This window comes from Alosa alosa, chromosome 2 (assembly GCF_017589495.1).
Source record: "Alosa alosa isolate M-15738 ecotype Scorff River chromosome 2, AALO_Geno_1.1, whole genome shotgun sequence".
NCBI lineage: Eukaryota > Metazoa > Chordata > Actinopteri > Clupeiformes > Clupeidae > Alosa > Alosa alosa.
In genome coordinates this window covers 35,065,249-35,091,592 of record NC_063190.1, presented here as the reverse complement: position 1 = coordinate 35,091,592, position 26,344 = coordinate 35,065,249, and the positions used below count along the sequence as shown (strand labels likewise).

Below are 26,344 nucleotides of genomic sequence, written 5' to 3'. Positions count from 1 at the left end.
GACTTATATCAAACAGTGAATCTCATATTTAGTTACAGTTAAGAAAGAACAGAACAGAGTGACTATACCTCAGAATTAGGCAAAGTGAAGCAGGAGTGTGAGGAGAATGGCTAAGTAACTGCCACCCCGTTGGCGTCCACGCGATGGCAGTGTGAAATTTGCCTTGCCAGAGAGATCGCGCGCCGCCACTCTTTGTGAAGCTCTTCCACAGCCCTACAGCCGGCCCGGTTCCGGAAGCACGCTGAGGCAACTTCTGGGCACTCTTGCTTCTGAGCTGAGGCGTGTAGCAGAAGTTTATATTTTTCATCGTGTAGTTGTGGTTTAACAGCGATCATGGGAGATCCTATAGCCGAATATACAGCTCGACTCCTGCGACAGGTTTGTTCTTCTTTTCGGTGGATTCGGTGGCTAATTTCTCAGTTTTTGGTAAAAGCAGAGAATGAACGGGCTCTGGTAAAAGTGTGGGAGTGCATGTTGATTGGTCGGTGACGTAAGTTAAGGCAGCAGCTGTCACTATCATCACCAGCTGAGGATGCGGTGTAACGTTATCGCTGTAACTTAGATTTGCAGTCTCATCCTTTAAACACTGTAGGTCTGCCCTGTCTGGAGCGTTCTAACCCATGTAGTTGCTAAATTAAGAGAACATAGTGTGGATGCTTTGTTAATGTCTGGACCATTGGTGTGTGATAATCTTAGCCTTGTTGTCACCGAGAAAAATAGGAGCTGTTCGCCAACTCAACCGAAGCAATTATAGCTCCTGCATCCCACTGCCATCATCCAACAGTTGTGCGGATGAATAGTCGCTGTAACTTGTCGGCTTGCTGATGAGCAGTTTTTATGAGTGCAAATCTTGGTAGCCTAGGCTACTACTAGCTTCCTTTCCTGCGTTCTTCAACACCCCATTTAATATGTAACCAGCTGGTTAGTCGTTGCCCCCGACATCAATATATTTCACACAGAACGTTATAGAACTCTAAAGCTTTGACTTTTATTTTTAGTAAAGATAACACCACTCCACCCAGTTTCTCGGAAACGGGCAATATATGGGAATGGGGAACCAACCCCTCTCTGTCCTTTAAAAGCCGCTATCTGACAGTTGCTTGTCTTATTTCCTCTGACATTGGTGAGAGAGAATAGACGAACGTGAAATCTCATGTGTGGTATCCCTTGTGTCCCAGGAGAACGAAATAAAAGCACTGTCTGCTGAAATCGACAGTCTGAAGAACCCGGTGGTGTCGGGTGTTCCCGATCACATAGACGAGCTACGGGAAGAGAACACCAAACTCAAGTACCGACTCAACATCCTGAAAAGGGTAAGTACAGAAAATATGCCAAGTTGGAGACTCAATGGAACATGGACACACACCGAGCTTGATTTAAGAAGATTCATTTTGCAGTGTAGCCTACTCACATTTTCTTGAATCTTCGGTCGTACTTGACAGTTTTTTCTGTACAGGTAGGGTAAGACCATAAAGTATGCAGCTATCCATATGGAGATAACAACATATTTAATGCTTGTTTCTCATGTGATGTTGATGTGTGGTGTTGTTCACTACCTCTGCTTGTGCCCAGTGATGATCTGTGTAGTATTATGTGTGATTCTTATAGTAGTTATTTATTGTTGTAGTATTATGTGTGATACGTACAGTAGTGTTTATTGTTATAGTATTACGTGTGATACTTATAGTACAGCTGCATTGTAGCTTGAATGTTATTCCTCATTTTGTTCAAGTTGCTTTGGACAAAAAAATAATAAATGCATAAATAAATGCAAATGCATAAATGAAAATAAAATAAAATGCATGCCGGTATTTCTGCTCTGGCTCCGCAGAGCCTGCAGGAGGAGAGGATGGAGTGCACTAAGACCATGATGAACATCAACCTGCGGCTCCAGGAGATCTTTGGGGAGGCGATTCGCGCCGCATGCCCAGAGCTGGACAGCGCTCCCCTGGCTGTCACCCCCAGCCAGCAGGCCAAGTTCGGAGACTACCAGTGCAACAGCGCCATGGCCATGGCTCAGGTTGGTCTCTTTACTCAGACACACACACACACACGACGCACACGCATGCCCTCTCACAAACAGGGTGACTACCAGTGTAACAGCCCCATGGCCATAGCACAGTTTGGTCTCCCTCCACATACACACACACCTACACACAGGGTGCTTGGTCTGCGCATTCCTGGGAAGTCTGAATAAGTATGGACATTTTGACAATTGTCTAGAAGTTTTGCTCCTAGTTTTGTTCCCAACATAAATATATATATTTTTTTGTCAGTATGTAAAGTGCTACAAGTGTAAAAGAATCACTTGGCAGTAAGGAGTTTACAACGTCAGTGTCATGGGCTATATTTGCGTGACTGTAAATGGCTTTGGAAAAAAAGAGTCAGTCAGTAGAAGTAAAATATATAAGGGCGTGCATTATAATGGCATGCATGAATGAGGACAATCCTGTTTCTGTACACTGGGGTTCTGGTAGTTTTAGCATAACATTGACAGTTTAACAAAGTATGTACATATCTGTAGAGATAGAAAATAAGCATTTATCATATGGAAATGGACCTTGTTTCTTTTTTGCTGTGGCCTAGATTATTTTTATGATCACGTTCACATTTACAGTTCCGACATGGCACAGCATTGTGATGTATAGTACTGATCTAGTGGGCGTTGAGCCTCGGTCCGCTTGAACCCATTTCCCAGTAATCATATAGATATGATAGATAGATAGATAGATAGATAGATAGATAGATAGATAGATAGATAGATTTATTGATCCCCAAGGGGAAATTCAAGGTCTCAGTAGCATACAGACAACACACACAACATGCAGAAAGGGTAAATATAAGTATATACATATAACAAAACTCCACAGTAGACGATAAGAAAAACTAACAAAACGAACTACTACATATACTATATAAATTAAATCAAAAAACAAAATATGCAGTAATTGTATAGATATGCAGTAATTGTACTATATGCAGTAATTGTATAGATATGTAGTAATTGTATAGATATGCAGTAATTGTACTATAGATATGCAGTAATTGTATAGATATGCAGTAATTGTACTATAGATATGCAGTAATTGTATAGATGTACTATAGATGCAGTAATTGTACTATAGATATGCAGTTGTGCTATGAATGCGCGGTAATTGTACTATAGATATGCAGTAATTGTACTATAGATACATGATAATTGTACTATAGATATCTTGCAGTAATTGTACTATAGATATGCAGTAATTGTACTATAGATATGCAGTAATTGTATAGATATGCAGTAATTGTACTATAGATATGCAGTAATTGTACTATAGATATGCAGTAATTGTATAGATATGCAGTAATTGTACTATAGATATGCAGTAATTGTATAGATATGCAGTAATTGTACTATAGATATGCAGTGGTTGTACTATAGATATGCAGTAATTTGTATAGATATGCAGTAATTGTACTATAGATATGCAGTAATTGTATAGATATGCAGTAATTGTACTTTATAGATATGCGGTAATTGTATAGATATGCAGTGGTGTACTATAGATATGCAGTAATTGTACTATAGATATGCAGTAATTGTATAGATATGCAGTAATTGTACTATAGATATGCAGTAATTGTATAGATATGCAGTAATTGTACTATAGATATGCAGTAATTGTATAGATATGCAGTAATTGTACTATAGATATGCAGTAATTGTATAGATATGCAGTAATTGTACTATAGATATGCAGTAATTGTACTATAGATAGTAATTGTACTATAGATATGCAGTAATTGTACTATAGATATGCAGTAATTGTATAGATATGCAGTAATTGTACTATAGATATGCAGTAATTGTACTATAGATATGCAGTAATTGTATAGATATGCAGTAATTGTACTATAGATATGCAGTAATTGTACTATAGCAGTAATTGTACTATAGATATGCAGTAATTGTACTATAGATATGCAGTAATTGTATAGATATGCAGTAATTGTACTATAGATATGCAGTAATTGTACTATAGATATGCAGTACTATAGATATGCAGTAATTGTACTATAGATATGCAGTACTATAGATGTGCAGTAATTGTACTATAGATATGCAGTAATTGTACTATAGATATGCAGTACTATAGATATGCAGTAATTGTACTATAGATATGCAGTAATTGTACTATAGATATGCAGTAATTGTACTATAGATATGCAGTACTATAGATATGCAGTAATTGTACTATAGATATGCAGTAATTGTACTATAGATATGGTACTATAGATGTGCAGTATGGTTGCGTGTGATTGTCTGTATTGCTCTTATTCCTTTCACTCTTCAGACAACAGACCACAGGACTACGTGGATTTGTCAAACAATGGTTTATAAATGACGCATGTCGTCACAACATATAAATGAAGTTAATATCACTTTAAAAATACAAGATGATGATTGTGCATTTTGTGTCTAATGACATAAAGCTATCATAAAACAAGCTGACAAAATTATGATAACATACACTTAACAATTTCCCTCAAACCCGACTTAAATACTACAGCATGTTAGTTTAATGGGCTAAATTGATGTCTGTTATTCAAACTGGTGGACAATTGAACAAAACCCTTTAATGTCTTATGACTGACTACATTTCTACCCATTTGAATGTGTTGCCTTTGTTCTGAAACGTATGCTCATAGTAGGGTGAAATAGCCTATACTAGTTTCAGTTTAGTTTCTGTATCATCAGATAAGTGTATTAGTCATGTGATGTCTCTGCGGTGCCTTTAAAATGATTAAGCAGAAAGCAGTTTCACACTCAAGATAAGAGTGCAATGTAATAACAGTATAGCATTACACAGGCCGAGTTCCCTGGCGGGCCATGACCTGTTTATGGGATGGGAAGCTGGTGTCGTGGATCTGCAAAAGCAACCGCAATACACAACGATAAGGTTATTGTTTGATCTTCCTCTTTATTTGCCAACCGAGGTAACATCGATAGATAGAAGCTAGAAAGATAGATACGTTATTGATCCCCAAGGGGAAATTCAAGCTATAATTCATTACTACAGCAGGCACTGGGCTCATATGAGTGACCTCTCTCTCGGTCTCTTCACCAGGGCACGCACCAGAGTAGCGTCCTTACATTTATACAACAGTAGCGTGCTTACATTTATACAACAGTAGCGTGCTTACGTTTATACAACAGTAGCGTGCTTACATTTATACAACAGTAGCGTGCTTACATTTATACAACAGTAGCGTGCTTACGTTTATACAACAGTAGCGTGCTTACATTTATACAACAGTAGCGTCCAATGGACACAGAAAGTCAGGGGTCATACATGAAATACATGTTCAAATAAAATACAACATTTATCTATGAGTGTACCTCCATACCCTACAGCTGGGTTGTGACTGGTGGAGAGTCCTGACCTTATGACTTTCCATTGACTTCCTGTGACCTCTTGTGTCCTTGTCCTGACCTTATGACTTTCCATTGACTTCCTGTGACCTCTTTTGTCCTTGTTCTGACCTTATGACTTTCCATTGACTTCGTGTGACCTCTTGTACCCCTTTGGTAGATGCTAAAGGCTAAGGGGTCAAAGGTCAACCCTAGGGAGATTGCGGAGAAGATTGTCCAGAACATTCCGGAGAATGAGCTTATTCAGAGCACAGAGATCGCCGGTCCAGGTGAGTGCTCTGAGATGGCCCACGAGTCGGAGTGGTCAGGTAGATGTTAGATGTGCATTCCGGGATTCTAAATCTGTAGTATCAGTGATCATTTGTGTGTGTGTGTGTGTGTGTGTGTGTGTGTGTGTGTGTGTGATCTCCAGGGTTCATTAACGTTCACCTGAGAAAAAATATTGTGTCCAAGCTGCTGACCAACCTGCTGGTCAACGGCGTACAGCCGCCACCTCTGGAGTCGAGAAAGAAGGTGAGTGAGTTGGGAGGTGGAGCCTAAAGCCTTGAGTTGGGAGGAGGAGCCTAAAGTCTTGAGTTGGGAGGAGGAGACTTATTCAGGGCTTAACATTCACAGCCACTGTGCCTGAATTCAGGTGGTTTCAGATTTGATAAAAGATAGATATATAATGGCCTCAAACGTTTCTGCTAACTTCAGGCACAACAAAATGTCATTCTGTGTGCTGAAATTATGGGACCTCGAATGTGCTCAGGTGGATTAGTTTGTTTTTAATGTGTTCGGCCAGTGGTGGATTAGTTTGTTTTTAATGTGTTTGGCCGGTGGTGGATTAGTTTGTTTTTAATGTGTTCAGGTGGTGGTGGATTTCTCCTCCCCCAACATCGCTAAGGAGATGCACGTGGGTCACCTGCGCTCTACCATCATCGGGGACAGTATGTGCCGCCTGTTTGAGTTCCTTGGCTACGAGGTGGTGAGGTACGTGCGGGTTTTCTAACTCTTACAAACCAAAAACATCACGTACATGTAACATGCGCTGTGTTTTGACTGGGCAGTGCGGTCTGGTCTAGCCTTGCACAGGTTCGAATCGGAGAACTTGCAGCACTTTGGACTGGGAGACAGGCTTGTAAGCAAGGAGCCTAAAGCCCTAGCTGTCGTGGAGACCTTGTTCTCAATGTCAAGGCCGTAATCATTATATGCCCCCCCCCAATATTCAGCTTAAAATGTCCCCTCCAATATCAAGACAAATTGTTATGCTACAATAGTATCACTCACTGTTGTCTAATGGTCTGTGTAGATTACAACATTTCTTTTGTCTTTCACAATGGTCTTTTACAATGGACCATGTCCGATTTGGCGATCAGAACTACAAATTCTTGCCACGTCTTGTTTGGGAGATTGTTCGTTCCAGACTCGGGCTAAAATCGTGTGGTCTGCACAGGCCATAAAACAGTGTGTGTGGAAAATGGTGTGCCAAAGGGTTAAATAAGTGGCAGAATGGGAGTTCAGTCCTTTCTCCACCCTTCATCTCCTGTACATACCATTCATGTAACATGGAACATGTAGTAAATCTGCTTGTTCATAAGAGCATAAACAGTGGGGCAGCCGTGGCTTAGGACTTGTAACCGGTGGGTTGTGGTTCCAACCCCGACCAGTAGGCCCGGCTGAAGTGCCCTTGAGCAAGGCACCTAACCCCTCACTGCTCCCCGACCAGTAGGCCCGGCTGAAGTGCCCTTGAGCAAGGCACCTAACCCCTCACTGCTCCCCGACCAGTAGGCACGGCTGAAGTGCCCTTGAGCAAGGCACCTAACCCCTCACTGCTCCCCGAGCACCCCTGTTGATGCAGGCAGCTCACTGCGCTGGGATTAGTGTGTGCTTCACCTCACTATGTGTACACTGTGTGCTGTTTGTGTTTCACTAATTCACATTGGAATAAATGCAGAGACCAAATTTCCCTCACGGGATCAAAAGAGTACTTAAGCGTTATGAACATGCAGATACGCTGGGTGTGGGTAGATGTCTAGGGAGATGGGATCCTTGCTGTGCTAAATCTCTGGTGGCTGGATGACGTTGCCCTGTTGTGTGTGTCCCGTCAGGCTAAACCACGTTGGGGACTGGGGCACGCAGTTCGGCATGCTGATCGCCCACCTGCAGGACAAGTTCCCCAACTACCTCACTTCCTCCCCACCCATTGGAGACCTCCAGGCCTTCTACAAGGTGAGCGCCTCAGGGGAGACCCTCCATTCTAGAGCACTAGGTTCTAGAGCACTAGGTTTGTGTTCTGTGAGACCAAAGATTCTAGACTCTATCTTTAAAGAAGACTTCCAGCTTTGCCTGCCTGACTAGAAGCGTGGTTTCTTTTCACATGAACACATGAATGCCGCATAATTCAGATTTGTATGGGTTGGTATGCTGTATGTAAAGCTAGAGACTCCTGTCCATGTCAGCCATGTGAGCTGTTCAGGTTCTGGCCTCGTATTCACAAACAACCGGAAGGCTACAAGTAGCTCCTAGTCGGTGGATTTAGGAGAAACTCCTACAACTCCGGCAAAGGTGCTACTCGTATGCCTTCACATTGGTCTCAGCAACTTTGTGAATACGTTTTAAACAGGAAAACAGGAAACTCCTAGTTAAAAATTAGTGTTATTTAGGAGTACTCTTAGTGGTAAGATAAAGTGAGTGTTATTTAGGATTACTCTTAGTGGTAAGATAAAATGCTTTGTGAATACGCGCCCTGATCTTTATTTTTAATCTTGATCTTGATCTTTATGGGTTGGTAGATTTGTAAAGATAACTTCTGTCTGTGTCAACCATGTTAGCAGATCAGATTCCGATTCTTCTTCAGGCTTAATCAGGTTTCCATTGTTCTGATCCGTGTTCCATTGTTCTGATCCGTGTTCCATTGTTCTGATCCGTGTTGGCTGAATGCATCCTCGGTCTGTGCCTTGTGCTTTCAGGAGTCCAAAAAACGCTTTGACGAAGACGAGGCGTTCAAGAAGAGGGCGTACCAGTGTGTGGTCAAGCTACAGAGCAAAGAGCCCGAGTTCATCAAGGCCTGGAACCTCATCTGTGACGTGTCTAGGAGAGGTGTGTGTGTGTGTGTGTGTGTGAGCCTGTGTGTGAGTCTGTATTAAAGGTGCTCTAAGCGATGTCATACGTTTTATAGGCTAAAACATTTTTTGTCACTTCAGTGTTTCCCACATATTGACTTATTTGTAGTGGCCCACCACAATATCAACATTGACCACCACACAATGATTTTCCAGGTTATACTAAATTGTGCTTAAATCTGGTTCATCATAAACACGCTATGCTAATTTGTTAAAAAACTGTTGAATTCAAGTTAATTCTCCAAACCTACCTCCACAAATAGAATTCAGTTCTGTGGGAAACACTGCACTTACAGCAAACATCACCTCACCATCCGCTAGCTGCCTGTGTCCTGAATACACTGTAAAAAAAATGCGATCTCTGTGGACAACCCAGGCTCCAAAAACAGCCACAAAACAACTTGGGCAAACCTTGCCCAAAAAAACATAACAAACTGTTCCAGCAAATCACTGACAAGATGCGCGTTTAGGAGAGTTTCAATTGCACGGGAGGGAGTGGGAAGAAGTAGCAAGCTAAATTTCTGTTTCGTTTAAACGTCAACAGAAGTGACGTTACTCAGCATTGCTTAGAGCGCCTTTAACCTCATCTGTGAGGTGTCTAGGTGAGGTGTGTATGTGTGTGTATTTGTTTTTGTATTAACCTCATCTGTGAGATGTTTAGGGGAGGTGTGTACGTGTGTGTATGTGTTTGTGTATTAACCTCATCTGTGAGCTGTTTAGGGGAGGTGTGTGTGTGTGTGTGTGTGTATGTGTGTCTGTGTATTAAGGCAAACAAACGGTCAGTGCAGTTGAAAAGGGTCAGTCTAAAAACTGGGCAATGACTTTGCAATTGAAGTCCTCCATTCGTGGAGTGTACAAAAGGTTTTAGAAGACTGACTGAATGGAACACTGATGTCATAGTGGAAGCTCACTGTTGCAGCATACGCTGCGTGAACAGAACACTGATGTCATAGTGGAAGCTCACTGTTATGAACAGAACGCTGATGTCATAATAGAAGCTCAATGTTGCAGCACACGCTGCGTGAACGGAACGCTGATGTCATAGTGGAAGCTCACTGTTGCAGCATAGGCTGCGTGAACGGAACGCTGATGGCATAGTGGAAGCTCACTGTTGTGAACGGAACGCTGATGTCATAGTAGAAGCTCACTGTTGCAGCATACGCTGCGTGAATGGAACACTGATGTCATAGTGGAAGCTCACTGTTGCAGCATACGCCACTTGAACGGAACGCTTGAGTTGCGTGTCTGGTGTAGTCTGCCTGTGAGCCTCTGACCCTGAGTTTGAGTGGACACACGGGCATGGCAGCAGGACTGAGGTCACTTTGGGAGGTTGTGCGTCTCTTTGGCACTTTGCGTCTGCGTTGGGAGGTTGTGGGCGTGCTCTGTCCAGAGGTGAGTGGCGCCTCGAGGCAGAGGACAGCCCAGAGGGCATCAGACATCGGGGTTGCCTAGCGATTACTCGTCACTGGGGTGCTTTGATGTGACAGTCAGGACGGAAGGAGCGCTCTTTAAAAGTTCTCTTTGGCTTTTTGTTTCTGCTCTACACACACACACACACACATGCACACACGCACACCTCTGTGTCTGGCTGGCTCTTTCATCTTTTGTATGTGTCTCTTCTAAATCTCCCTCTCTCTCTCTTTCTCTCTCTCTCTGTGTGTGTCTCTCTGTCTGTCTCTCTGTCTCTGTCTCACCTTCACTCTCACACTCTGTGACTCTGTCTGCATGTCTAGTTGAATGAGTGATGTGTGTGTTGTGATGTGTGAGAGTCCAGAGGCTCCCCAGATGTGCGTGTTGCTGCCGTACTTACTCTAAGAGCATCCCCTCCCTCTGCAGAGTTTCAGAAGGTCTATGACTGCCTGGACGTGTCCCTGGTGGAGCGGGGGGAGTCTTTCTACCAGGAACTCATGACCGAGGTGGTCAAGAAGTTTGAAGAGAAAGGTCAGAAAGTTATTTATGTTTTCTTACTGCTGTTATTCGGAAATGATGAATGTCTGTAATGTGATGTTTCACATGGGGATAATAATAAGCCCAGAGTACACATCCCCATGCGCATGCCCATACACTTCAGTGTTGATTTTTTTTTTTTTTTTAAAGATGATGACCACTAATTTGTACAATTGGCAAAGTTCAATGTTTAATTACAGCTAATTGAGTAATTAGGAAAAAGAGAGCAAGACCTTAACTGCAAACATGGAAGAATCTGTTCAGAGTTCCCACATACCTCATCATAGCTATACTTAGCTATACTTTATTTTTTAAAATGTGTTGTCATCTATTTAATGGTCATGTCCTCTAGACTCAGCAGGGGGCGCTGTTGTTTCATTTTTGTTTTTTTAGCTTAAACTGTTTGTGTGTCAATAAAAATGCACTGTGTGGAATATAAACTTCTTATTATACCACATGAATTTCCAGGTACTTCAAATCTGAAGCAATTCAGAATAAATAGAATTACAAAAATAAGCAATACTCCATAGGTTAAAGTTGAAACCTCATAATTTCTGACTGACAGATGGAGCCTAGAGCCTAGATATGTTTGGAAAAGAGAAAGGCACAACATTCACTTTTTTTCTGTCACATCTATTTTATTCTGTCATGGGCAATTTTATTGCCTCTCTCAATCTCAATCTCTCTCAATCTCAATCTCTCTCAATCTCAATCTCTTTCTTTCTCTCTCTCTCTCTCCCTCTCTCTCTCTCATGCGCGCACTCACACACTCGACCCCTCTGTGTCCCCCCTCCAGGGCTCGTGGAGATGGACGAGGGCAGGAAGGTGGTGTTTGCCCCGGGCCAGTCCATCCCTCTGACCGTGGTCAAGTCTGACGGAGGCTACACCTACGACACCTCCGACCTCGCCGCCCTGTACCACCGTGTGTTCGTGGAGAAGGCCGACATCCTTATCTACGTCACAGACAGCGGACAGGTGTGCATGTGTGTCCGTCCGTGTGTGTGTCTGCGTTCATAGGATCTTGGGACATAAATGTGATATTGTGTGTGTGTGTGTCCAGGGTGTCCATTTTCAGGTGGTATTTGCCGCTGCTCGGATGATTGGTTGGTACGACCCCAAAGTGACACGAGTGGAACACGCCGGCTTCGGAGTGGTGCTGGGAGAGGACAAGTGAGTGTGTGTGTGTGTGTCTGTGTGTGTGTGTCTGTGTGTGTCTTTGTGAGTGTGTGTGTGTGTGTCTGTGTGTCTCTGTGTGTGTCTGTCTGTGTGTGTCTTTGTGGGTGTCTGTGTGTTTGTTTGTTTGTTCATGTCTTTCATTCCAGTCACCTTCTTGATCTTCTTTTATCCCATTTCTTCCTTTTGGAATCTTCCCACTTGGTAATAATACTTTAGTGCACTAATATCTTCCCACTTGGTAATAATACCTTAGTGCACTAATGTCTTCCCACTTGGTAATAATACCTTAGTGCACTAATATCTTCCCACAGAGTGGAGACAAAGTAGGTGGATGTTTTTCTAATGTTTTGATGACCAAATCAAATTGATGATGAATGATGTGTATAAAGGCCAGTAGAGGCTCATTTCTGTCCGTCTGCTTCAGGAAGAAGTTCAAGACTCGCTCGGGCGACACGGTCAGGCTGATGGACCTGCTGGACGAGGGCCTGAAGAGGAGTATGGACAAGCTGAAGGACAAGGAGAGAGATAAGGTACCAGCAGTTCTGTGTCCAGCTCGGCTGGGTTAAAGGATTAGTCCAGTTCTGTGTCCAGATCTGGCTGCGTTAAAGGATTAGTCCAGTTCTGTGTCCAGCTCGGCTGGGTTAAAGGATTAGTCCAGTTCTGTGTCCAGCTCGGCTGGGTTAAAGGATTAGTCCAGTTCTGTGTCCAGATCTGGCTGCGTTAAAGGATTAGTCCAGTTCTGTGTCCAGCTCGGCTGGGTTAAAGGATTAGTCCAGTTCTGTGTCCAGATCTGGCTGCGTTAAAGGATTAGTCCAGTTCTGTGTCCAGCTTGGCTGGGTTAAAGGAGTAGTCCAGTTCTGTGTCCAGATCTAGCTGGGTTAAAGGATTAGTCCAGTTCTCTGTCCAGATCTGGCTGGGTTAAAGGATTAGTCCTAGCCTAGAAATCTAGACGTGCCCCTAGCGCCAGCAAATTACATTTGCTGCCAGGGCTAGTCTAGCAACTCTCCGTTGGCTTGTGAGCTCCAGAAATCGAAACTTAATCAGGCCAATGAAATCGTGGATAGAGTTGTTAGGTGGGCTTAACATAATGATTGATGGCAGAGTTGCAACGGTTTGGCTTGATATCCCTGCTACTTGAAAACAAATAAGATGGATGTTGCTGCTGGCGAACAGTGTGACACTAGCCAACTAGCTCCGCTGGTGGGAAACGCATGGGACTCATAGCGCTGCCGCTGTCCTATTGCGTGCAGAGGGAATTTGAAAGACAACTGATTATCCCGCCCCTCGGACTGAGCACTGCGAACGGTGAGTGCCCAGACCCTACATTTTAATGTGGGTCTGGCTCGTCAGGCTAGATTAGTCCGGTACTGTGTCCAGATCTGCTGGGTTAAAGGAGTAGTCCAGTTCTGTGTCCAGCTCAGATGAGTTAAAGGAGTAGGCGTGTCATCGGCTCTGTGTCTTCTCCGCCGTGTCATCCTACGCCCATTTCATCTCTCGGCTGATAGCAGGCCCCGCCCCTCCCTGCTGCACCATCACTCTCTGTGCTGTTTGAACAGGTTGTCTGGCGCTGACTTGTGTGTTTGAGGAAGCCCAGCTCACACACACCGCCGCAGATAAAGAGTTGTGTACACACACACACACACACACACACACACACACACACACACACAGTAAACACAAACACTCAGAGAGAACAGCAAGGACACTGACTGATGGTCAGTCTGAAGGTGGATAGATGAGTGGAGCAGACAGCTGTGGGGGTGGAGGCGGAGTGTGCTCATCATCAGTGCCTGTGGAGGCGGAGTGTGCTCATCATCACTTCCTGTGGGGGTGGAAGCGGAGTGTGCTCATCATCACTGCCTGTGGGGGTGGAGGGTGGAGGCGGACTGTGCTCATCATCACTTCATGTGGGGGAACAGAGGTCCCCCATACAGTTCCATACAGTTAGCAGTAGAGGTTGCCCGATTAATCGTGGGGTTGATTAATCAGCTGTGAGGTTGGAGGCGTACTCATCATCACCATCATCACTGCCTGTGGGGGAACAGAGGCCCTCCCATACACCTACTGTACAGTTAGAAGGGATGTAATGGACGTCAGAAGGAGTATAGTGATGGGTAGGAGGAGTATAGTGATGGGAGTATAGTGATGCAGTGTAGTGATGGGTAGGAGGAGGATAGTGATGGAGTGTAGTGATTGAGTATAGTGATGGGTAGAAGGAGTGTAGTGACTGAGTATAGTGATGGAGTATAGTGATGGGTAGGAGCAGGTACCAGGTATTGCGTATTCTGTCTTATCCAGCATCCTGATGAGGTGGTTTTAAATTAGAATAATCTTTTGACCATCCTGACTCCAATTTTACTATTGTTACCAATCATTGTACTGATGTCAAGTCAAACAAGTAAAATCAAAAACAGATTACATCATATTCCGTGCAAAAATTGCATTGCGATTCATGTTTTATCTCAACTGGTTCTAATCTTCACACATTTGTATCGATTTCTAACTGATTCACGGTGAATTTTTACATCCAAACGGTCCTCTATCAATAAAAGGCTAAAAGCCCCAAAAAATATGCTTAAAAAAGGAATACACACATTGGTTGATTGTAGACCATGTACTGCCGGTAAAAGACAAGTAGAGTTTTTATGGATCAAAATAAAAAGACCAAGAGCAGAGTAGTACCCAGTGAAGTGCAACATGTTTTCAGTCACGTTCAGACCATCATCAGTGCCACATCCATATTCCACAAGAGGTTGGGCCTAGCATCAGAACCACAAGAGGTTGGGCCTAGCATCAGTGTAGCATATTTTAAGGTAGTACACAGCTATGTATATCTGACATAAAAGTTTTTAATGAGCAGTTAGAAGGAATATAATGGACACAATGGATGTTATTCTCTGTGTTTAAGTTCCTGCTTTACTGAGACTTTGTGGAAGGTTATTGCTATTGAAATGAATAAACTCACCTTTTCCCTGTAATTTATTTTACAATTTTGGAAAATCGATATTGAACATCACGTTGTCAGTTCCCTCATCTGTTAAAGGGGTGGTTCAGGATTTTGGACATAGAACCTCATTTCCAAGTAAGCAAGTGTGCTATTTATCAGTGGAGACCGTTTTCAACACGTTTCATCCAGTCCTTCTAATTGCAGAGTTCGCAGGTGCTAGGCTAGCGCAAGTCAACGGTATGTGCTAGCCTGCCACTAAAAACAGTCTTACCCACTCCAAAGTACACCCAAGGCAAATAAATTATAACGCCAGACTATCGATGTAAATGTCTGTATTGATAGTTTTATTTCTAACATTATTCTACATTACATTACATTACATTTGGCTGACGCTTTTTAACCAAAGCGACTAACAACATGGTAAACAGCAAGTTTTAGAACAATTCTCACAATTTTAGGACAGTTTAAAAAACATTAGAGTACAGTAAGAATAAGTCGTCGGTGAGTGCTGTTTTAGCAGTTACTTGTCAGTTTAAAACGGCTGGTGAGTGCTAGGATCAGTAAGACTTGTTGTAAGTGTTGCTATGAGAGTAGATGTTCTCTAAAGAGCTGGGTCTTCAGGAGTTTTTGAAAGTGGAAAAGGATGTCCCTGCCCTTGTAGGAACTGGCAGTGTGTTCCACCAACGAGGGAACAACAGATGAAAAGTTTGGATTGGCTTGGCGTACCGGTGGTAGAGCTAGGCGTCGTTCGTCAGAGGAGCAGCCCGGTCTGGAGGTAGTGTAAGTCTGTATGAGGGGCATTCAAGTAGGTGGGAGCAGAACCGGAGACTACTTTGTAGGCAAGCGTTAGAGACTTGAATTTGATGCGGGGCCGCCATAGGTAGCCAGTGTAGCTGGATGAGCAGCGGGGTAACATGTGCCCTTTTGGGTTGGTTGTAGACCAGGCAGCCGCCGCGTTCTGGATCATCTGAAGTGGTTTCACTGCGCAGGCTGGGAGACCTGTCAGGAGGCATTGCAGTAGTCGAGTCGTGAGATGACTATTGCCTGAACCAGAAGTTGGGTAGCATCTTGAGTCAAGTAAGTCCTGATTTTCCGTTATGTTGTAGAGTGCGAAACGGCATGACCCGGGCGACTGAGGCAACATGATCTGAGAAGTTTAGTTGGTTGTCGAGAACAACTCCTAGATTTCTTGCAGTCCTGGTCGGTGAAACAGACAGGGAGTCAAATTTGATGTTGATGTCGTGGTGTATGGTAGGTTTAGCTGGGATGACCAGCAGTTCAGTCTTTGAGAGGTTCAGCTGGAGGTGGTGTGCCTTCATCCATGTAGCTATGTCTGAAAGGCAATCTGAGATCCGTGCTGAAACCAGGGGGTCGTCAGGTGGAAAGGACAGATAGAGCTGTGTGTCGTCTGCATTCTATCCTTGCATTTCAACGATCGCATTACATTTTGAGGGACTAATGTCTTAGCAGCGGCGGAATTATACTTGCTCCAGTTAGTAGTACTGCGCCAAAAAGTATACAGTAAAGCGCACTCCAATGGGGATACCTAGTAGTAGCCTTGGTAATATCAGTCCTCCACTGAGATGCAAAATGACTACTACCAACTTCAGGGAACAAAGTATAACTATTGCAACGCGATGCGAGGGTAGTTGTATTTCTTACACTATTCTATCAACACAGACATTTACATCGATTGTCTGGAATTTGCCTCGAGTGCCCTTTGGAGTAGGTAAGACTGTTTTTAGTGGCAGGCTAGCACATACCGTTGACTTGCGCTAGCCTAGCACCTGCGAACTCTGCAATTTGAACAACTGGATGAAACGTGTTGAAAACGGTCTCCACTGATAAATAGCACACTTGCTTACTTGGAAATGAGGTCCTATGTCCAAAATCCTGAACCACCCCTTTAATTGACTTCCTACTCCAGGTTTCACCTGAGACCTAGCTTCATCATCATGCACAGGAGTGTCTATAGCACCGTTACCAATTCAATGGAGTTTATTTTCTGACTCCTATCAATTAAGTAGATCTGCCTTCTGTTACCATGCGGGGATTCTGTAATCAGAAACTGAGACACTTCCTTCTTCCTACATGTTATCAGACACTAACAGTGGTTTCCATGCCAACATTCTTGAACACACTTGTCAGTCATTTCTCCTGTGCTGTGCTGTCTGCTGCATCGTCAGTGTGCACTGACTAGGAAGGATGTGGGGGAGGCCTTTGCCATTTGTTTTTCAGCGTAGCCTCTAGCTTAGTGCTGTCAGATCTGTGGAAGGCAACTTGAACACTTCAGCTTGATGCTAGGCCCAACGTGTGTCCGATCCCAGGCAGGCTGGCGGACTAATTAGCTAGTTAGTAGCTAATTTGCGCGAATGCTATCAATAGATAGATCGAGCTCTCAGAAACACGGACTTCATGGTTCCATCTGAAGGAGGCTGTGATCTCCGTCGGCACTGCCGTCGATCACTGCCGTCATCAGTCCGTGTGTGTGTGTCTGTGTGTGTCTGTCTGTGTGTGTGATAGCCTATTTGTTTGTTTTGTTTGCCTTTGCCCAGAGGGGTTGAGTTGTTATGGTGGTCTCTGACGTTGGCAGCGACTGAGTGGCCTGTCTGCTCGGGGAAGCCTGAATCGCCTCGCTGTCAGGCCGAGAGATAAACGAGATAAAGACGTGAGATAAACGGAGTCGACGCACATTTAAATACTAGGACGAGCTCGCTTTATTCCACTTCTAGAGGAACAACGAAGTTCAGTTGCAGTTATTACTCGAGGAGCGGGGGACTGGCGACGCGCCTTACTTGATTAACTATTTACCGCTCTATTATTTATTGAAGCGGGTTTGAACCGTTTATTTGGAAGGTTCCATCACTAAAGCAAGAGGACAGAGAGTCGTGAGGATCCGCGGTGTTTGTGGGCGGGGGCAACAGGTGACAGTGAGGATCTGCATCCTGTATAGGTGTGCTCAGAATTACTTGAGAATTTGCAAGGGCGGAAATAGGGCCACATGGTCTGAGTGTGTCTGAGTGTGTGTGTCTGTGTGTCTGTGTGTGTGTGTGTGCGTGTATGTGTGTTTACGTGTGTGTGTATATGTGTGTTTACACGTGTGTGTGCGTGTGTGTGTGTGTGTGTGTGTGACGGGCGAGGGTGGAATTTGCAAGGGTGGAAATAGGGCTCACTTGACATCCGAGTTTTTTGTTGTTTTGTGGCGTTGCACTGATATTGAAACATCTGGTGTTATGTGCATTGAAGGTGGTGCCGTTCTGATGTGTTTTCTTGTGTGTGTGTGTGTCATATAGGTGCTGACTCCAGAGGAACTGACCAAAGCCCAGAAAGCGGTGGCCTTTGGCTGCATCAAGTATGCCGACCTGTCCCACAATCGCATCAACGACTACGTCTTCTCCTTCGACAAGATGCTCGACGATCGGGGCAACACCGCTGCCTACCTGCTCTACGCCTTCACCAGGATCAGGTGTGTGTGTGTGTGTGTGTCTGTCTGTGTGTGTGTGTTGTCCCCTCCTGCTACTCTGTGTCAGCACCTGTCTGCCTTAGCTCAGAGTGACGGCCACCAGAGTGTGGCAGCTGTGGCCTACTGGTTAGCGCTTCGGGCTTGTAACCGGAGGGTTGCCAGTTCGATCCCCGATCAGTAGGAAAAATGTGGGCGGGGGAAGTGGTTGAGCACTGCTCTCCTATGCCCACAACCACGGCTGAAGTGCCCTTGAGCACCTAACCCCTCACTGCTCCCCGAGCGCCGCTGTAGCATGTTTCACTAATTCACGGATTGCTATAAATGCAGAGACCAAATTTCCCTCACAGGATCAAAAGAGTATATATACTTATACTTATACCAGCCATAATGACCGGCGTTCTATACATTATCCCTTACTTATACCAGCACGCGTGTCCACTCTACTTCTGTCTGTGTGCAGTCGGCTCCATAACCTGCCATCCTCAGGCCTCATAACCTGCCATCCTCAGGCCTCATAACCTGCCAATCTCAGGCCATCAGTCTGGAGAGCAGTCAGACAACACGCAGTGCATCTGTAGTCCCCTTCAGACGATCAGACGACGCTAACTCATTTCAATTCTGCTTTGATCACTTCTACCCAGCAGTTATCAAATGTCTCAAGGTCTTAAATTCTTTAGACGAAGCAGCAGGAGATGGTAGCAGATTCAGAAACCCAAAAAGTCCCTTTGAACAGGAAGACGCCATAAGCACAACTCAACTCAAGATCAGTAGGGGGTGGCTGAGGTCGGCCATGTTGAATCTGTTCTTATAACCAGCGGCATTCAGTCCACAGCAGGAGAAGACAGGAAGTTGTGGCGGTGCCAACACAGCTAACCGGAGCGTTTGGTGAACTCGGTGAACCGATGGTCTTTATTGTTCCTGTGCACAGGAATTTCACTGTACATTTAGCTGCCTAACTAACCATGGCCAGCACATGGGGCTGGCGCAGTCGTGCCAAGCGTGGCAGCCATGCCAGGGGGGTTTGGTGCCACACTGGTGCAATGCCATCCCTCTGAACTGCTAGTCTCGGAGGCGACAGCGGGGGAATCTGGCAGCCGTTGCTATCGGAGACGAGGAGATCCGACGGTAGGCTAGGCTCGCAGTGGACGAGTGGATTTCACCACTTTAGTGATTCTCTGCCCTAAACAGGACTCGTGCAAGAGGCCAAACAAAACACTGCTTGATTAGCTGTTGGTTTTCTATCAGGAATCAATGCTGGACACCATAGCACACAGCCACAGCCACAGCCACAGCCACAGCACAGCACAGCACAGCACAGCACAGCACAGCACCCCTTGAGATGGCGTTGAATGACGATGGGGACAGGCAGTACACACCTTCATGGCTCCCTAAAAGCATGTGCCCAGTTCTAAGGAGGGCTCTGGGCAGGCAGGACACCGTGGTTATTTACACTACTGCAGTGCGAAGTTTCAGGCATATGTCTTGGGAAATGTATTATTTTCTTGTCTAATAATAATAATGTGTCAGAATATTTACATTTTCCATACGTTGTTTTGTGTCTGTACCGTGCAACTCCGCATTGTTACAGATGGACCTAAAACATTTTAAACAGCACTGTATATATCACATTTGTACACACATACACACACACTCACACAGAAAATTCTTATCAGAATTTTTTTTTTGGGAAAGAGCAAAAGTGATGATATCTAGAAATGTCAGGAAAAAAAAGGGGGGCGTAGTTGGGTTGTAAAAAGAGATGAAAGCTGTGTTTAGCTCTCGCCGAAACTCCGCTCCACGCCTCGTCTCTTCCTGAGCGCGGCGGCAGCTTGTCGCTCGTTGTCCAGATTTGCCGTGTGACACGGCGGCGGTGGGCAGCCAGTCGTGAAATCTCCGCCTGTCACCCGGGGATTTTGGGCGCTGCCGCCGCCAGTGCCGTGGCCATGCAGAGTCCTAATGGATGTTCTGCCCCAGAGCTGGGCTGATTGCATTCTGCTGGGGTTACACACACACACACACACACTCACTCACACACATACTCACTCACTCACACACACTTACACACACACACACACTCACACACACACACATATACACACTCTCTCACACACTCAGTCACACACACACACACACACACACACACACACACACACAGAGAGACAAACAGCATTCCTGCTGGATGCGGCACGCTGTCAGGAAGCTCTAAACATCCATTTAAAGAGCTTTGCCCAGCATGCCTGAGGCCAGGTCAGTGCGGAGGGCACAGCTGTGGACTGCCCTGGCCTTTAGGTGTGTGTGTGTGTGCGTGTGTGGTTGTATATAGAGGGGTGGGTACAGGTGAAGTGTGCCCAATCTGTTCCTTCTCCAACCGCCACACTGTGTTGACAGAAAAGCCATCAAAGCTCTTGGTGACCTGCCGCCCCCTCTAATCACCAGCTGAAATTGCCTCCCGTTAGACTTTGGGATTTGGCCACCGTGGTGCAGGGGATGGCAGATGTGAGTGACTACAAGGCCCCTTACCATAGCATACTCCTTTTTAAACATACTCCACCTTTACTGACGTGCCCTTTACCGTGTGTGTGTGTGTGTGTGTGCGGGGGGTGGGATTGGGAGTGTGTGTGGGAGAGAGAGAGGGGGTGGGATCGGGAGATGAAGGTGATGGATTTCCTGGTTAATGTTAGAGTTGATGATGTCAGCATATTAACAGTGTTGCTGTGTTCTGCAGAGCATCAGTGTAAATACTGAGTCCATTAGCACTAATTGGTACACGGCATTCCTTTATCCACCTTCACCCGTGTGTGTGTGTGTGTGTGTGTGTGTGATCCTGGGACACGGGATGGGTGTTGGATTAGTCAGAGTCTGGATGTGAGAAGCCAGCAGACATCTGGATCTCTCTCTCTCTCTCACACACACACACACACACACACACATGACTCAGGAGATCTGACACTTCTGGAGTTTAGTGCAGGTTGTACACATAAGCTTCATGGCATTAAGTGGATCTATGTGGTTCTCACAGCAGTGTCATGGTTTTAGTAGACTATAGTGGTTCTAAGTGGATCCTCATGGTTTTAGTAGACTATACTGGTTCTAAGTGGATCCTCATGGTTTGAGTAGACTATGGACCCTTTCAAGAGAGTTCCATTATCAGCATCATAGTTGGCCCCACAAGACTTCCTTTTTAACATTCCATATGTTATCTTAATGCAGAGGAAGTAGATTGGGGCCCAAATAGAACGTTCAAGCATCGTTTTTGTTTTTATTGTTGAAAGGGTCTATAGTTAACTAAGATGAATCATAAGACGAACGATCACCAATGGAACGAAATGGCACTAGTTCCGGACTCCTAAATAGGCGTGTCAAAACATAAACTTTTCTCTGAATAAGCAATAATAACATATAAATATAATTTTGTTTTGTTTGTGTGTGATGCCAATGAAACACTCTTTCGGACACGGAATTAATAATTTAATTTTGCCCCATTAACGAAAGAAGAGCTAGCTAGCTAACGCTAGCACAGTAAACGGAAAAGTGAATGGGAATACCGCCAGCTAGCTAGCAGCCAAGGACTTTGGTTAAACTTTATATTGTTGCAAACAAACCTGAAATAACATAACGCTCAGCAACTTTGTGGTAGTCTACTAGTTCTAGCAAAAAATATGTTAGGTTAGTTTATCATCCATCTCTGAGTCTAGAGCCTCTGAGAACAGGTGGCTGTGCACCAGAGCTTTGAGGAGACAGTGACAGATCATGAACAAAGCTATTTTTGTCTTTATTTGTTTCGTTGGAAAATGCAATTTCAATGTCGGAATGTTAGGGAGACATGTGTCTTGTAGAAAATGGGTTCAAAACTTACATCGCTGAATGTAGGGCTAAGGGATTGGTCATATTCTGAGAAAATGTCAATTTCTCCCATAGGAATACATAGACACTGAACCTCCCGCTAGACTCCTAAATGGGCATGACGGCTTCGAACCCCACCTCACAACGTGCCAGAATTTACCCTCTTATGAATCGTCTCGCTTTATCAACCGTCTCTGCTATAGTGGTTCTAAGTGGATCCTCGTGGTCTTAAAACCAGTCAGGTGTGAAGGATCTGGGCCACAACCACAACAAGCTGTTTTAGAGGATTCTCATGGTGTTCTACGGGCCTGACCATCTCACTTGCTGTTTCCCCTTTATTTTCCCCTCTGCTTCACCTCCACCACACCTCCATCACCTCCACCACCCTCCACCACCACCTCCACCACCTCCTCCACCACCACTCCATCACCCTCCACCTCCACACCACCACCCCTCCACCACCACCTCCACCACCATCCACCACACCTCCACCACCTCCATCACCCTCCACCACCTCCACCACACCTCCACCACCTCCATCACCACTCCACCCATCACCCTCCATCACCTCCACCACCTCCACCACCACCTCCACCATCTCCACCACCTCCACCTCCACCACACCTCCAACACCACCACCTCCATCACCCTCCACCACTCCACCCACCACCCCTCCATCACCCTCCACCACACCTCCACCACACCTCCACCACACCTCCACCCACCCTCCACCCCACCTCCACCACACCTCCACCACCACCACCACCTCCACCACCACCACCTCCACCCACACCACCACCACCTCCACCACACCTCCACCACCACCACCACACCTCCACCACCTCCACCACATCACCCACACCACCACACTACACCACCACACCTCCACCACACCTCCACCACCACCACCACACCTTCACCTCCACCACACCTCCACCACCCACACCTCCACCACCACCACCACCCACCTCCACCACCTCCACCACATCACCCACACCACCACACTACACCACCACACCACCTCCACCACCACACACCACCAGTCTCTGTTTTGTTTTTGTTGTCTGTTTTCGATGTGATCGTGTAAGCCTTGTTGATTTTGGACATTATCACTGCATTAGCTTTATCGCTGTAATCATGTAAGAAGGTTTGTCTCTCTCTGTCTGTCTGTCTGTCTATCTATCTCTCTCTCTCTCTGTCTTTTCTTGTTTCTCTCTTTTTCTCTCTTGCTCTCTCTATTTCTCTTTGTCTGTCTCCCTCTCTGTATTTTTGTGTTTTTCTTTGAATGTGATGTTCTAGGTCTTGTTTATCGTGCACATGCGTTGCTAAATCATGTGATCCTGCATCGCTCATCCCAAACCTCTCTCTCTCTCTCTCTCTAATAATCCTGCATCGCTCATCCCCTCTTCCTCTGCGCTCCAGATCCATCGCCCGGCTGGCCAACATCGACGAGGCGGCGCTCCGCAAGGCGGCCGAGACCACCGAGGTGCTGCTGGACCACGAGAAGGAGTGGAAGCTGGGCAAGTGCATCCTGCGCTTCCCTGAGATCCTGCAGAAGATTCTGGATGACCTGCTGTTGCACACGCTCTGCGACTACCTGTACGAGCTGGCCACCACCTTCACCGAGTTCTACGACAGCTGCTACTGCGTGGAGAAGGACCGACAGACAGGTGAGTCTCTCTCACACACACACACACACTCACACACACACACAGTGACAGACAGACACCAACAACAGCAACATTTTCAGCATATGTGAGCTTCTTTATGGGTTTCCACACCCAGTAGGACTCGTGAGGACTCTGTCATTCCAGCTGTGCAGTTGAGTTATGAGGCATTTCTGAGTTCCTCCACTAGGGGGCACTGTTTACTCAAGCAACTCCAGCATTGCCAAGGAACTCTGCTCTAATGCACATCCATAGTGTACCATGCACCTGGGTGATGGGGAATGGAATTGTATTAGGCCAGGGCTGCTTATTGGCAGGTGAAGAAAAGCATCCGCAAGTCTAATCTCCTCCTCAAGGGTCCCTCTGTGTGTGAAACGTGGGAGGTTCTGTCAGAGGAATGTCCTTTGGCTGTTTTAGCCACCTGCTTGAGAGGCTCAGTCGATGTGCGCACACAATGCAGTCTACACAGAAGAGTTTAGGAGATGCCGATCACTCTCAGATGTGATTCCATGTGCCCACTCCTGGTGTTGTTTTGGTGAGTGAGTTTTGATGGCGTTAGGCATTACTCCTGGTGCATTAGGCATTACTCCTGGTGCATTAGGCTTTACTTCTGGTGTCGTTTTATTGAGTGAGTTTTGATGGCATTAGGCTTTACTCCTGGTGTCGTTTTAGTGAGTAAGTTTTGATTGCGTTAGGCATTACTCCTGGTGCATTAGGCATTACTTCTGGTGTGTAGACCTTCTTTATTCCTTCGTCGTTATAACCATCGTTATGCCAGTCTTCCTCTCTGCGTCCTTTGCTCTCCTTCACTTCCTGTCTCTGCCGCGTTGTGTTCCTGTCCACTGTTACAGCAGTGACCATCACTCACCGCGGCGTTTGACTGCCATTAATTTCACTCCCGGCTCTTTAGCAGGAAAGGCCAACCAAGGAAATGCCATAGTATTGATCGGGTCGCTCGGATCGGACTCGACTAGAATCCTTTTTATAAGGGCCTTCCTGCTATCTGAACCTGTCTGCTTGCCCTTTGGTGTGTGTGTGTGTGTGTGTGTGTGTGTGCTTGTATGTCTGCTTGTATTTTTGTGTCTCTTTGTGTGTGTATGTTTTCATTTTAGGGCTGGGACAACGCGTCGACGTAATCGATGACGTTGATGCAAAAAATACGTCGACGCAAAATATGAGCGTCGATTCGTCAAGCACAACGTGTGCTGCTAAATATTTTTAATTTTACACCTTCAGTGTTTTCCATACGTTGACTAATCTGTGGCTGGGCACCACGAAATCAAAACCGGCCACCACACATTGATGTTGTAGTCCTACTATTTAAATTAAAGATAAGATAACATAATTTCATTGAGCTGCACTTTTTACTCACACAGCCTTTCCTCGCCCCACCCGCTCTCTCTCGTAACGAGCCCGCTGCTCCTCCTCTGCATGTGATTTAACAAATTATTCACGATTGTTGAAGGATTGTTGTTGCCACATAGAAGCACTGCATAGAACACAGTGGGCTAAATTGCTATTAAATCTGCTTAGCATCGTGACCATGCTGTGCAAATTTGTTCAAAACTGCTGCATTAAAGTTAAAGTTAACTCTGCTAAGGTCTTATCACAACATAGTACATTGAGGAGACTAAACTAAGTTAAGTTACAGTATGCAATCAAGCAGTATCTCAATGCTAACGGTAGAATACTGTTTGGGTGTCAAGTTTAGCATGCTTACTTGCAGCTGCTTGTATTCGTTATGCAGGGCTCATTATTGACTCTGAGTGTTTGCAAAATCCCGATGTAAATGGAAAAGTGTTTTCCAAGACTCAAAAGTGCTTGTCCAAAGGAGAAGTACGAACTGTTATTTGAACTAACTACGTTATGAATTGCATCCACACATCAGCAGCCTTTTAACTGTGTTAATGTTAATTGCAAGGATTCCCACACGAACGTCTTAAAATGACAGGCACTCAATTAGACATACACTACTGAACTTTATTGAATGCTACCTCTGACTAAGAATGCATTACTTTGCACTTGTATAGTCTTTTATTTTGGAATCTTAAGAGCAATAAACACATATTCCAATGTTAAAGAATTCATGTTTTTTTCATTCAGATATGTAAATAAACATGTATAAGTTGCTATTAGTGAATTAATGGGGAGATAAATCGATAATCGAATCAAAATCGAATTGGACTGAAAAAATGAATTGTTAGATTAATCGATGCATCAATAACCGCTAGATTAATCGTTTAAAAAATAATCGTTTATCCCAGCCCTATTTCATTTGTGTATGTATTCATATCTGTGTGTGTGTGTGTGTGTGGTTATGTCTGCTTGTGTGTTTTTTTGTCTTTTTATGTGTGTGTATGTTTTCATTTGTGTATGTATTCATATCTGTGTGTGTGTGTGTGTTCCAGGTGAGGTGGTGAAGGTGAACATGTGGCGGATGCTGCTGTGCGACGCCACTGCTGCCATCATGGCCAAAGGCTTTGACATCCTGGGCATCACCCCCGTGCAGAGGATGTGAGCGGCCCAAGGACACACACACACACACACACACACACACACAAGCCTCTTCAACCGCAGGTTTATGAACTGACAGGCCGCAAGCTGACCGTATTCAATGCCAATCGTTTACCAACTGTAATGTCCTTCAGGATTTTATCATTCAAAACTATTAAAACAAAAAGGAAAGAAAAATTGATTTGCTGGAGAAAGAGCAAATTGGTCTGGACCCTTTTGTTTCCTAGTGTCAGCAATAAAGGGCAATTATGCTTGTTTTCACATTTA

At 45.1% G+C, this 26,344-nt stretch overlaps 1 protein-coding gene across 2 annotated transcripts; it reads left to right on the top strand.

The window, feature by feature from the left end:
- Window positions 1-214: 214 nt before the first annotated feature.
- Window positions 215-26,344, top strand: rars1 (arginyl-tRNA synthetase 1). 2 transcript variants are annotated; one of them, XM_048235114.1, is made up of 15 exons: window positions 215-378; window positions 1,179-1,313; window positions 1,832-2,020; window positions 5,577-5,685; window positions 5,829-5,929; window positions 6,267-6,388; window positions 7,507-7,627; window positions 8,368-8,497; window positions 10,357-10,461; window positions 11,264-11,442; window positions 11,528-11,637; window positions 12,068-12,173; window positions 17,884-18,056; window positions 23,319-23,566; window positions 25,972-26,344. In XM_048235114.1, the coding sequence occupies exons 1-15, from the start codon at window positions 334-336 to the stop codon at window positions 26,079-26,081; spliced, it is 1,983 nt and encodes a 660-aa protein (XP_048091071.1). In that variant the 5' UTR covers window positions 215-333; the 3' UTR covers window positions 26,082-26,344. The 2 variants fall into 2 exon arrangements, with proteins under 2 accessions (XP_048091071.1, XP_048091081.1); XM_048235124.1 differs by lacking the exon at window positions 215-378 and adding an exon at window positions 504-588.